The sequence below is a fragment of the Heterodontus francisci genome, chromosome 8 (assembly GCF_036365525.1).
Source record: "Heterodontus francisci isolate sHetFra1 chromosome 8, sHetFra1.hap1, whole genome shotgun sequence".
NCBI classification, from domain to species: Eukaryota; Metazoa; Chordata; class Chondrichthyes; order Heterodontiformes; family Heterodontidae; genus Heterodontus; species Heterodontus francisci.
In genome coordinates, this window is record NC_090378.1 from 119,023,396 (window position 1) to 119,036,539 (window position 13,144).

General features: G+C 41.7%; 1 protein-coding gene across 1 annotated transcript; it reads left to right on the plus strand.

Annotated features, from left to right (window-relative positions):
• The first annotated feature begins 327 nt into the window (after nucleotides 1-327).
• Nucleotides 328-12,665, plus strand: LOC137373254 (centrosome-associated protein 350-like). Its single transcript, XM_068038103.1, has 5 exons — nucleotides 328-393; nucleotides 658-866; nucleotides 9,139-9,278; nucleotides 11,556-11,635; nucleotides 12,496-12,665. The coding sequence occupies exons 2-5, from the start codon at nucleotides 660-662 to the stop codon at nucleotides 12,663-12,665; spliced, it is 597 nt and encodes a 198-aa protein (XP_067894204.1). The 5' UTR covers nucleotides 328-393; nucleotides 658-659.
• Nucleotides 12,666-13,144: the final 479 nt, after the last annotated feature.

Here is a 13,144-nt window from a genome sequence, read left to right on the forward strand (position 1 = left end):
GCAGAGGCATCTTAACATACAAAGATAGATTTGTTAAAGGGATACTGGCAAGTTCCTTTAACACCCCAAGCTAAAGAAATATCAGCTTTTGTCACACCAGACGATCTTTACCAGCGCTGAGTGATATCATTCGGGCTAAAAAAAATGCTTTGGCAACCTTTGAGAGACTAATGAGTCAAGTGGTAGTCAGTGTTCCTAACTATAGTTAATTCTGATGATGTGCTGGTATACAGTCTATTCTTGGAAGGAACACTTAAAACAGCTAGAAACTCGGTTTAAAAAAATTACAGGAAGCTCATTTTAGTGGTAAATCTGGCGAGAAGTGAATTCACAAAAGTGAGAGGGACCTACCTCGGGCATATAGTAGGACAAGGACAAGTGTTGCCAAGAAAGGTGAAAGTACAAGCCTTGGTGGAGTTCATTCACCCTAAGTCTAAGCAAGAAACCAAGAGGTTTTTGGGGATGTGTGGTTTCTACTACTAATAAGTTCCTTGACTTATTCCCCTTATGCCACACCTACATGCTTCTGAAATGCGGAATACTTTTAAAGAAGGATGAAGCTGAAAAACGGTTGTACTGAATTGCATTTCTAACTTCTAACAGTCACTGCTAATCCACTGCGGGGATTGGTGTTCTAACTAGTGTTCTTCTCTCCAGACATGGCCAGTGAGGAAGAATGCCCTGCACCATCTTGCTCCCATGCCCACAGTGACAGTTCTATTCCGGAGGAGGTTGGAAGCCTGCCTGCACAGAATGTGGAATCAGCATCAGTAGTCCTTAGGATGTCCACCAGTCCTGACCACAGTGTTTTCACAGATGATTGCTATTCCCAGGACTTTGAATCTGTGGCAACACTCAATAAACAAGTAAGAGATATTTCATATGTTTTCAAAAAACAGTTACCTGATAGTCTAATGGGTCCAGAAACTGCTCAATGTAGTATTAAGGCCATAAAGCATAGAAGTTCCCTGGCTTCGATCCTAGTAAGTCCTAAGTTAGCTGATCATAACATCAACAGGGGCACTGCAATTAGCCTCAGTACCTCTGGGCTACAGAAGGGGGGGGAGGGGGCGAGGAATTCTGCCTGGATTTCTGCTCCTGATGGCTATCTCGGTATTCCTGCTGAGGTGTGTGTGTGTGTGTGTTTGTATCATTGACTTGAGGCCTACTATCTGGGGAATGGCTATGTGGGTGAGGCCTCAGTGGGCTCCAAGTGTTCATGGAGTTCTATGACTGGGTGCTTTCAAGAGATGGGGAAGGAGAACGTAAAAGATAGTATCTTGCCAGCTTTTGATCGGATGCATCCTTTGACCCTGAAGGGGACGAAAGAGGAAATGGCAGAGACTCAAGTGTGGGTGTGTGCCAGCGGACTGGAGAATGGTCTGTATAGAACCCGTTTTAATGAAGGAAACAGTGCTAATCTGGGTAACTACAGGCTAGTAGGGAAATCTTAGAGTCTTCAAATAGCAATTAAATTGCTGCAAATCTGATTAGAACACTTAATTCCACTTATGTAACATTGCCCGTCTCCGCCCCTGCCTCAGTTGTTCTGCTGCTGACGCCCTCATCCATGCCTTTGTTTCCTCCAGAATTTACTATATAATGGGATATTCTAATAGAACTTCTTGTTCTATTCCAGAAAGCCAGTTGACGAAGGATAGAACTGGAGCCAGTCTTTGCACATGTTTTGCTTTATTTACAGAGTTACACAATACACAAGAACTCAGGAAATTAGCACAGGAGTAGACCATCTGGTCCATTGAGCCTGCTCCACCATTCAATATGATCATGGCTGATCTTAGGCTTCAGCACCACTTTCCCACCCGCTCGCTATATCCTTTGATTCCCTGAGAGACCAAAAAACTGTCTATCCTGGCCTTAAATATATTTAACCATGGAACATCCACAACCCTCTGGAGTAGAGAATTCCAAAGATTCACAACCCTTCGAGTGAAGTAATTTCTCCTCATCTCAGTCCTAAATGATCAGCCCCTTATCCTGAGACCATGCCCCCGTGTTATAGATTCCCTGACCAGGGGAAACAATCTCTGTGTCTACGCTGTCAAGCCCCTTCAGGATCTGGTATGTTTCAATGAGACCACCTCTCATTTTTCTCAACTCCAGAGAATATAGGCCCAATTTACTCAGCCCCTCATCATAGGACAGCCCCTCATCCCAGGGACCAATTTAGTAAATCTTCTCTGCACTGCCTCCAGTGCAAGTATATCCTTTGTTAAATGTGGAGACCAAAACTGCACACAGTACTCCAGATGCGGTCTCAACAAAGCCCTGTACAGTTGTAGCAAGACTTCTTTATTCCTGTACTCCAATCCCCTTGCAATAAAGGCCAACATGCCATTTGCCTTCCTAATTGCTTGCTGTACCTACATGCTGACTTTCTGCATTCCTTGTACAAGCACACCCAAGTCCCTCTGAACATCAACATTTACCAGTTTCAGACCTTTTAAAATATATTCTGCTTTTCTATTATGACCAAAGTGAACAACTTCACACCTCCCTACATTATACTCCATCTGTCATCTTGTTGCCCATTCAGTTAACCTGTCTATATCTCTTTGCAGCCTCTGTGTCCTCCCCACAGCTTACCTTTCCACCTACCTTTGTATCAACAAACTTAGATATGTTACTCTCTGTCTCTTCATCTAAGTCATTAATATAAACTGTAAATAGCTGAAACCCAGCACTGGTCCTTGTGACACTCCACTACATACTGCCTGCCAACTTGAAAATTCCCTGTTTTTGCCCACTCATTGCTTCCTCTCCGTTACCAATCCTCCGTCCATGCTAATATATTATCCCAACTCCATGAGCCCTTATCTTGTCTATTAACTTTCTCTGCGGCACCTTATCAAATGCCTTTTGGAAATCCAGGTTTACTACATCTACTGGTTCCCCTTTATCTACCCTACTAGTTACATTCTCAAAAAGCTAATTAATTTGTCAAACAGGTTTCCCTTTAGTAAAACCCTGTTGACTTATTCTAATTGTAAAGTGCTTTTCTAAGTGCACTGTTAAGACATCCTTAATAATAGATTCCGGCATTTTCCCAACGACTGATGTTAGGCTAACTAGTCTGTAGTTCACTGTTTTCTCTCTCCCTCCTTTCTTGAAAAGCGGTGTAACAATTCCCAACTTCCAATCTGATGGGACCATTCCTGAATCAAAGGAATTTTGGAAAATCATAGCTAATGCATCCATTATCTCTGCAGCTATTTCTTTTAGAGTCCTAAGCCATAGGCTGTCAGGTCCCAGGGACTTGTCAGATTTTAGTCCCTTAAGTTTCTCCAATACTTTTTCTCTGCTGATATTAATTTCCTTAATTACAAGCATAAACCTCCTAACCCGACAACTACGGTTGCAGAAATAAAAACAGAAAGTGCTGGAAATACTTAGCAGGTCAGGCAGCATCTGTGGAGAGAGAAGCAGAATTAATGTTTCTGATGATAAGTCACAGACCTGAAACGTTAACTCTGCTTCTCTCTCCACTGATGCTGCCTGACCTGCTGAGTATTTCCAGCACTTTGTTTTTAGTTCAGATTTCAAGCATCTGCAGTATTTTGCTTTTATTTAACTACAGTTACAGTGTGTATCGATTTATGGGTACTAAAGTGAGTGCCCACCACCTGCATACAATTAAACACAATTAATATACAATTAACACTCCTGACCAGCCTCCCATATTCTACTCTCTGTAAACTTGAGGTCATCCAAAACTCCACTGCTCTACTAACTTCAACAAATGCCCGTCACCCATAACCCCTGTGCTCCCTGACCTACATTGGCTCCTGGTGAAACAACGCCTCAATTTAAAAATTCTCATCTTGTTTCCAAATCCCTCCAAGGCCTGGCAGTTGCCTATCTCTGTAATTTCCAGCCGTAAACCTTGCGAGATATCTGCGCTCCTCTAATCCCGGCCTCTCGAGCATTCCCGTTTTCAATCACTCCAATATTGGTGGCAGAACCTTCGGTTGCAAAGGCCTTAAGCTCTGGAACACCCTCCCTAAACCTCTCTACCTCACATTCCTCCTTTAAGACACTCCTTAAAGCCTGTCTCTTTGACCAAACTTTTTGTCATCTGCCCTAATATCTCTCGATGTGGCTCAGTAACATGTCTTGTTTTACATTGCCTCTGTAAAACACCTTGGGACGTTTTATTACTTTAAAGGTACTATATAAATACAAGTTGTTGTTCAAGCTAAAACAGTAGCAGTTAGAGCCGATTTCAAAAGGGATAATTGTGCTCAACAAACCTCCATTTTTTGAAGAGCTGACTGAGATAGTAGATGTGGAAATATGGTGGATGTGGTTTACATGGATTTAGAAAATCTTTAACAAGGCATGACATGAGATTACTGGAGATTAAGGGGTATGGAATTAGGGGGAGGATAACAAACTGGATAAAAAATTGGTTAGAAGGAAGGGAATGGAGAGTAGGAATTGAGTGCAGTTTTCCAGAGTGATTGGAAGTGGGTAGCTGTGTCCCACAGGGTTTTGTTCTGGGGCCACTTCTGTTCACTCTGTCATTGATTTGGGTACAGACTAGAGGGAGTGGTGTTGTAATGTGCAGATCGTATCAAAGTAGTAGGAATAGCTAATTCTTTGGAAGACCAAAGGAAGCTGCAAAGGGAGATTGAGATGATGATGGAATGGGTTAAAAAGTGGCAGGTAGAATTGAATGTCACTTTGGTGTTTGGTTTGCAAAAAATAACAGCAATAATTATACTCTGAGTGGGAGTAGGTTCAGTGTTATGAAGAGCAAGGATCTGCAGGAACAGGTTCACAGGACATTAAACACAATACCTTTGGTTGATAGGGCTGTTAAAATAAAAGGCAGGCTAATAGAATTCTATGTTTTAGGAACATAGGAACAGGAGTCAGCCATTCAGCCTCTTGACCCTGTTACACCATTCAATTAGATCAACTCCATTTTACCCACCTTTGATCTGTATCCTTTAGTATCATTGCTCAAGAAAAATCTATCACTCAGTCTTGAAATTTTCATTTGATCCCCCAGCATTCATTGTCTTTTGGAGAGAGAGTTGCAGATTTCTGCAGCATTTGTGTGAAGAAGCATTTCCAAATAGGCCTCAATGGTGTAGCTCTAATTTTAAAATTGTACTTCCTTGTTCTGAATTTCCCCCAAAAGCACCAATTCTCAAGTGTTTCTTTGTATTTGTATTTCCCCATACCAGATAGTATCCGAATGAATCTGCATTCTATCCTCTCTAAAGCCTCACTACACTTCCTGTAATGTGCAGCCCAATACTACAGACATTACTCTAACTGAGGTCCTCAGGTTTAAATAGTCTCATCATTACCTCTTGGCTTTTATAGCCTATACCTCGAGATTGGCTTTGGAGTGGGGACAAATTCACTAGATTCACTAGAATGATGCCAGTGTTTAAAGGGTTAAATTATGAGGACAGATTGCATAAACTTTAAGTTTTGTGGTAGTGAAAGTCTGGATTAGATTCGATAGGTGGATAAAGAAAATTGGGATGAAATATGGGAACAGAGTGGGTAAATAAAAGAAAAGACAGACTTGCATTTATATAACACTTTTCACAACCTCAGGATATCCCAAGGATCTTTCCAGCCAATGAAGTACTTTTGAAACATGGTCACTGTTATAATGTAGGAAACATGGAAGCCAATTTGTGCACAGCAAGCTCCCACAAACAGCAATGTGATAATGACCAGATAGTCTGTGATGAGGACTGTTTGTTTGTGTGAAGGGTAAATGCTGATACTCACTAGTGGTCCGAATGGCCTGTTTCCATGTTATAACTTCTTTGTATGCCAATCCCTCAGGTCTCTGCATGCTACCTTTTACAGGAGCTGGCTAGTTTCTAGTTCTTTACCTCTGTCAAAGGCCACAGTGAGGTCAAGAAATGTATATGCGCCTGTATACTCAGAAATAACTTAGATTTCTATAAAATCTTTCACGTCTTCAGGACATCCGAAAACATTTGATGGCCAGTGAATTAATTTTAAAGTGCAAACAATACAATCAATTTGTACACAGTCTCTGCTGCCCATATTCAAAGCCAATCCCTCAACTTTACCACGAGGAAGCTTGTGTGGAGTAGAAGCAATGGCTGTTGGGCTGAAGTCCTATGTGTGCTGTAAATACTGTATAATACTATGTGGTCTCACTTAGCCTCTCTAAGGTGGTGACGTAGTGGTATTGTCACTGAACTAGTAATCCAGAGGCTCTGGCTAATGTCCTGGGGACACAGGTTCAAATCCGACCATGGCAGCTGGTGGAATTTAAATTCAATTAATAAAAATCTGGAATTGAAAGCTAGTCTCAGTAATGGTGCCATGAAACTATCATCGATTGTCGTAAAAACCCATCTGGTTCATTAATGTCCTTTCGGGAAGGAAATCTGCAGTCTTTACCCAGTTTGGCCTATGTGTGTCTCCAGACCCACAGCAATGTGGTTAACTCTTAACTGCCCTCTGAAATGGCAATTAGGCATGGGCAACAAATGCTGGCCATGCCAGAGACACCCACATTCCATGAAAGAATTAAAAAAACCTCCCATCACGTCAATCAAAGATACGACCATTTCTGATCACCTCCCTTTCCATTCACATTCTGGTTCCCATCCCAATCTCACATCCTTTTGTGTCTTTCCAAGTCACATACAACAGCATTTCAAATATGCTGGCATCACCCCCTTCCTCAAAAAACCCACACTTGATCCATCTGTCCTTACAAACTACCAGCCCATCTCCAACTTCCCTTTCCTGTCCAAAGTTCTTGAACGTGTTGTTGCTTCCCAAATCCTTGCCCAAATTTCCCACAGCTCCATGTTTAAACTTCTCCAGTGAGGTATCCATTCCTGTCACAGCATCGAAACATTTGTCAATAAGTCACAAATGGCATTCTTTATGATTGTGACTGTCATTAATTATCACTTCTCATCCTACTCGACCTGTCTGCTGCCTTTGACACAGTTGACCACACCATCCTCCTCCAATGCTTCTCTGTCATCCAGCCTGAGACTGCCCTCACCTGGTTTCATTCCTAGCATTCCAGTAGTGGCCAGCGAATCACCTGCAATGATTTCTCTTCCTGCTCCCACATCTTGGTTTTCCCTACCTATTTCTCATCTACATGCTGTCCTTTGGGAACATAAACCAATGCACAGTAAGATTCCATTTGTACAGTGGCAACAACCAGCTTTTACCACCACCTCTTTCATCTCCTTCACTGCTTCCGATTTCTAACACTGCTTCTCTGACATCCAATACTGACATAGCCACTGATTCCATCCACCTTCCGAGGCACTCTTGAGCTGAACTCGTGTGCATTTCCACCCCCTGCTGTCCCTTCATTCTCCCCGTCATTCATGGCCATACTTCCCAAAATTTAGGCCCCACATTCTGGAATTGCCTCAAAACCCCATTGTTCTTCTCCGTAAGCATTCTCCTTAAAACAGCTTCTTTCACAAAGCTTTTAGCCACTAGCTCCTAATTTCTGTTCCTTTTGACTTGCTGTGGGTCTGACCAGATCAGTGCACAACACAGTCAGAGTTTACAGCAGGACTGCGGGTCCGCTCGGTCAGTGTGTACAGCGGGACTGCGGGTCTGATTACAGTTACTGAAGAGGTTATGATGAGTGAATCTAGGAGTTATACAGATGTGGATTTACATTTATCTCTATCAGTTAATGTTAGTGTGCAGAGACTGGATGCATGTTAACTGGAGATTTGACTAAGCATAACTATCTCTGTTTTTAAACACATGGACCTAGGACATAATTGAGTTTCAAAGTGGATTCCTTCCCTTACTGCATTTGATTTTGAGTGCTATTGCTACATGAGTGTGGTTGTAAGTAAAACTGTTATCATCTTAACCTGAGTGGATTCTTTACAGAAACAACATCAGACCAGAGTGATATTGAAAGCAGAATCCGTGCTCTGAAGGATGAGCTTAGGAAACGCAAGTCAATTGTGGATAAGTTTAGTTTAGAGATACAGCACTGAAACAGGCCCTTCAGCCCACCAAGTCTGTGCCGACCATCAACCACCCATTTATACTAATCCTACACTAATTCCATATTCCTACCACATCCCCACCTGTCCCTATATTTCCCTACCACCTACCTATACTAGGGGCAATTTATAATGGCCAATTAACCTCTCAACCTGCAAGTCTTTGGCATGTGGGAGGAAACCGGAGCACCCAGAGGAAACCCACGCAGACACAGGGAGAACTTGCAAACTCCACACAGGCAGATAAGCTGAAAAAAGAACAGAAGAAACGTCAGAAGGAGAGATTGAAAGCCCAGGAGGCTAGCCTCCTTAAACAACTGGAGGTGAGACTATTGTGGAAGGGCCTGACACCCCACACTGTCTAGCCAGTTTTCAGCTGGCGATAGAACATCAGTCACTGCAGAAGCTGCAATTCAGCCAGTTGCACATACTTCATATTCTCAAAATCAACTCAGCATCTACAAAGTAGATGCTTTTACAATTTTTAATTAGAAAATCATTGAGGGCTATAAAGTGTTTTGGGATGTCCGGCGGGCAAGAAAGATGTTATTCAAAAATAGGTTTTCTCTTTTGGTCTGTCTCTGCTCCACCGTTAGTGGCAGAGTCTTCCACATTATGTCCAAAGCTCGTTCAAAACCATTTCCCAAATCCATCTGCATTGCCACATCACTTCCTACTTTCAGGAGGTTCCTGAAGATCTATGTTTTTCAATGGCACCTTGGGTAGCCTCTCCTTAGGCTGTCACCCTCCTGCTCAATGCCCACTTCTTCTTTGTTAAAGCAGTTCGGGGCATTTTGCTATATTAAATGCTGGATAATTAGAGGTTGTTGTAGTGTTGGGATTTTGTGTGTTAAGTGTTTGGTAGGGAGGGGGGACCCTTAACTAACAGATTGGTTTTGACACCATATGACCATCCAGGTATTTTGTCACCCCCATTAATCTTTTTAGTTACTTACTTGGGTGATTAGTTTTACTTGCTGCTAAAATTCACTTTTTTTATTCAGAAATGGTTTTGCAGTTTGTCTGGTGCAGTTAGCAAACTATGATTGACTTGTGGTTCTTTAAATCAGAATGTTTGACCTCACATGTCTCTCTGTGTCTCTGTCTTCACCAGTCCTATGATGAATTTATTAAGAAGACCCAGGCTGAACTAAGTAAAGACCTTGATGTGGCCTGCTCAACCAAACCGCAGATCAAAAACCTGTACTCCACTGGTACTGAGAAACCCAAGATTAAACCACTCTCTCTACAGAGGTACTGTCAGTGTTGGGTGCTAATTGGAAAATCTTCTGAAGCATTGTCTCTTCTATTGCACTTTTATATGATAAATATGATAGTAATGGTGGGTCTTCTACCCGAGTGGAATTCCTGTTGTCGAAATAAGTTAGTGGTTGAAGGGTCCCCAGTTATCTTGCAGTTTTATGTTGGGGAAGCTGTGCATTTACCTAGACTTTATAGCACACAAACCAACCATTCGACTCAACAGGTCTATGTAGGTATTTATGCTCCACCTGAGCCTCCTCCCACCTTACACCATCTGACCCTAATAGTGCTTCCTCTTCCTTTTTCTTTCAGGTACTTATCTAGATTACCCTTAAATATACCTATATTATTCACCTTAAGCACTCCATGTAGTAGCCAGTTCCATAATTCTCACCACTCTCCATTCCACACTCTGGGTAAAGAATTTTCTTCTGAACTCCCTGTGGATTTATTCATGACTGCCTTATATTAATGGCCCCTAGTTCTGGTCTCCCCTCCAAGTGGAAGCATCTTCTCTATGTTTACCCTATTTGAACCCCTTCATATTTTAAAGACCTCCATCAGGACACACCTCAGCCTTCTCTTTTTTAGATTAAAGACCCCCAGTCGGTTCAACCTTTCCTAATAGTTATAACTAATGTTCCTCTCAACAGTTTAAAACCTTTCCAAAAACAAGCCTGTATATCTGATGCAAAACCGATCAGGTCATTCTGTATGACAGAAAAGAAGAGCATTGTTCAATAATTTTATTTTAAAGCAAACCTATGCAATTGCTCCAAAATGTTAATGTTCATACATTACCTGGGCAGGTCAATTGGGTGAGTTTTGGGATGTGCCATGAGGCAGTCCTGGGAGTGTAGTATTTCCACAAAATCCGTGTATTGTTGGGATTGTAAACTGCCATTTGTATACTCGCATCTCCTGCCCCCAGGTCGTTATGTTCCATGCACTGAAATGGACAATGACTCTTTTCTCCATTCATATTTAACACCCTTTCATACTTGAAATTTGAATTTATTTGCTGCTTCCGTTTACCCTATCTCCATCACACACTATTGTCTAAAGAGCTGGTTGTTCCAGCCTGGAGGCCCGGTTACATATATGAGTACTGCTCTGTAGCAACCTTCAGTGTCAAAAGAATCCATTCCACCATGTTACCACTTCCTCCTTTCACCATGGTCTAGCCAATGATGAGGGAAGGAGTAAGTGTCAATCAAGACAAAAACTCAACTTCAGGTTGACCCAATGCTTCCACACAGTGTGCACCAGGCCCAATACCTCCTTCAATTAGTTTGTGCTAAGTGCTGCAATTATATTCTCCTCTTTCGGGTGTTGATAGCAGACAGTCATTTAACCGAAGCTTTGTATGCTACTGGTTTAAGAAGATGGAACGATGCAACTGTTTGGCATCTTAATTTAATACGCATCAAAAGTGACTAAGTGCATGGAGCGAAATGTGTGTGGAAAATAAAAGTTGGAATTCCTTTATAACTGAAACATGGTAGATTTCTCCAGCATTTTGTATTTGGCAGCACAGAAATGTGATTGTAATATTAGATCAGGATGGTACCTTTCTTACTGCTGGTGTTTCAGGTTCATTTTTATTCAATGATAAAGTTGCTGTTTCAAGTTGGTGACCTTTTATCAGAATCTGATGCAAGGTCATTGACCTGAAACATTAACTCCATTTCTCTCTCTCCACAGCTGCTGCCTGACCTGCTGAGCGTTTCTAGCATTTTCTGTTTTTCGTTCAGATTTCCAGCATCTGCAGTATTTTGCTTTTGTCATTTTATTCAACTCATTATGGCCCAGAGTGGGAATTGTTTTACATTCCCTGGAAGACATTTTTGATAGCTGATTGCCTTTTTACTGATATAACTCCTCCAGGCAGCAGTGCAGAAATCTGTGTTCTTGCAGTTTAAAATGTGACTATTACCCAGAGACATCAGCTGTGTTACCAGCAGGGCAGGTTATAAGGTGAAAAGCAAGTCAGAAAAGCTTGCTGGGAAATAGTGGCACAACAGTTTCAGGGTTCTGACTAGGAGGCCAGTGTTGGTTTACCAGTTGTGTCTATCACAGACACTCCAGAAGGTTAGGCAAAGATTGGGAAATGCTGTTTAGTATGGGGACTGCCTGTTTATGCACCACAGTCCAGGAAGGGGTTGACTGGATTTATCCATCACTGAAAATAGCTAAGTTGATTATACTGCACGGACTATATGATTTACGCTGCCGAGCTCTAAGTTAGAATTTGTTTTCTGTTTTCAGGACTGAATCTGCAAAGAGCTGGAAATCCCTTATTGAGGGCGAAAGATCCAAAGCATCGTTGGGCTCCGTTGCCAAACACGGTATGTACCTGTTACCACACACCAATAGATTTGGACCCCAGGGGTTGTGCTTTTAAACAGCTAAGTTAGTGTAGGATTGAAAAGCTCTAGAAAATGTTTACTATCATTTTAATATTTTGACTTGATGTATTGAGCAGCAAGCAGTCGGCCTTCATATTGAAAGCCAGTGTAAATCAGCAGCTGATATATTTATGTTTTTGGTAATTCTGCAATCGGTTGCTGCACTGATCTCCAGCTCACCTACTCTCCCTTGTATCTAGATCTTTCGCATTCAGTTCTGAACTTGTATGTGCCATCACCAGACTGGCTTTTTAAAAAAAAAATTCCAAATATTGTTTCAGTAAGGCTTTTTTGTTCCTTTACTGAGAATGCAATAGCTTTCAAAACTACATCCTCAAGTGGTGTCATTGCAAGTTTACATGGATAAAATAATTTCACGTCCCACTTCAGAGACCTGAATCCCATAATCCAGGCTGACACTTTAGTGCAGTACTGAGTGAGAGCTTCACTGTTGGTGGTGCTGTCTTTTGTTGAAGATGTTAAACCGAGGCCCCGTCTGCCTTCTCAGGTGGATGTAAAAGAAAAGTGTAGCGAGTTCTTCCCAAGTGTCCTGGCCAATTTTTATCCCTCAGTGAACACCTAAAACAGATTATCTCGTCATTGATCTTATTGCTAGTTGTGGGACCTTGCTGTGCTGCCGTGATTCCAACGTTACAACCGTGACTGCATTTCAAAAAATATTTGATTTATTGTCAGGTGCTTTGGTGGTGGTCCTGAGGACATGAAGTGTATTGTACACACACAATTTCATTCTTTATAGAAAGTGATTGAGTAACACCAATTACTTGTGTTTGTTACAGACCAAAGATTATCAAGTCCAGAAGGGCAGAAATCTAATTGCCTCAGTGAACTGCAAGCATCAGACCGAAGCAAATCCACAATCTTCGATAGTCGAGATTGGTCCAACAATTTGTTTCTCTCGACTTTGCGACAAAAAATTTCTCAAAGATGCAACTTTCCAGGAATCTGATGCAACTGAGGTTTACTTCATAGGAGATGCTATTGTCAGATTCAAGTGCTGTACTATTTTATATACTGAATCGATAAACTGATTTAATAGATATCTCTCAGCCTCGGTCTTAGACAAGGTTACATGTAAAAGACAAGTTAAACCTTCTGATAAATCTGACTTTATTTTGATGAACAGCCTCTCTGGTGATGTTGGATATTATTTTAAAGCTCAGTTGTTCTGTGAGCAGGCCTAGATTCATACCTGCTCTTGGATATCTCTGATAGTGATATTTTTTGTTTCATTTATAATTAAGGTTTCAAGTGTTTAATTTTAGCAGCATTTTGTTTACTCCAAATTCAGTCTAGGAACATAGGAGCAGGAGTAGGCCATTCAGCCCATCGAGCTTGCTGCGCTATTCTATATGATCATGGCTGATCATCTACTTCAGTGCCTTTTTCGCACACGATCCCCATATCCCCTTATGTCACTTGTATTTA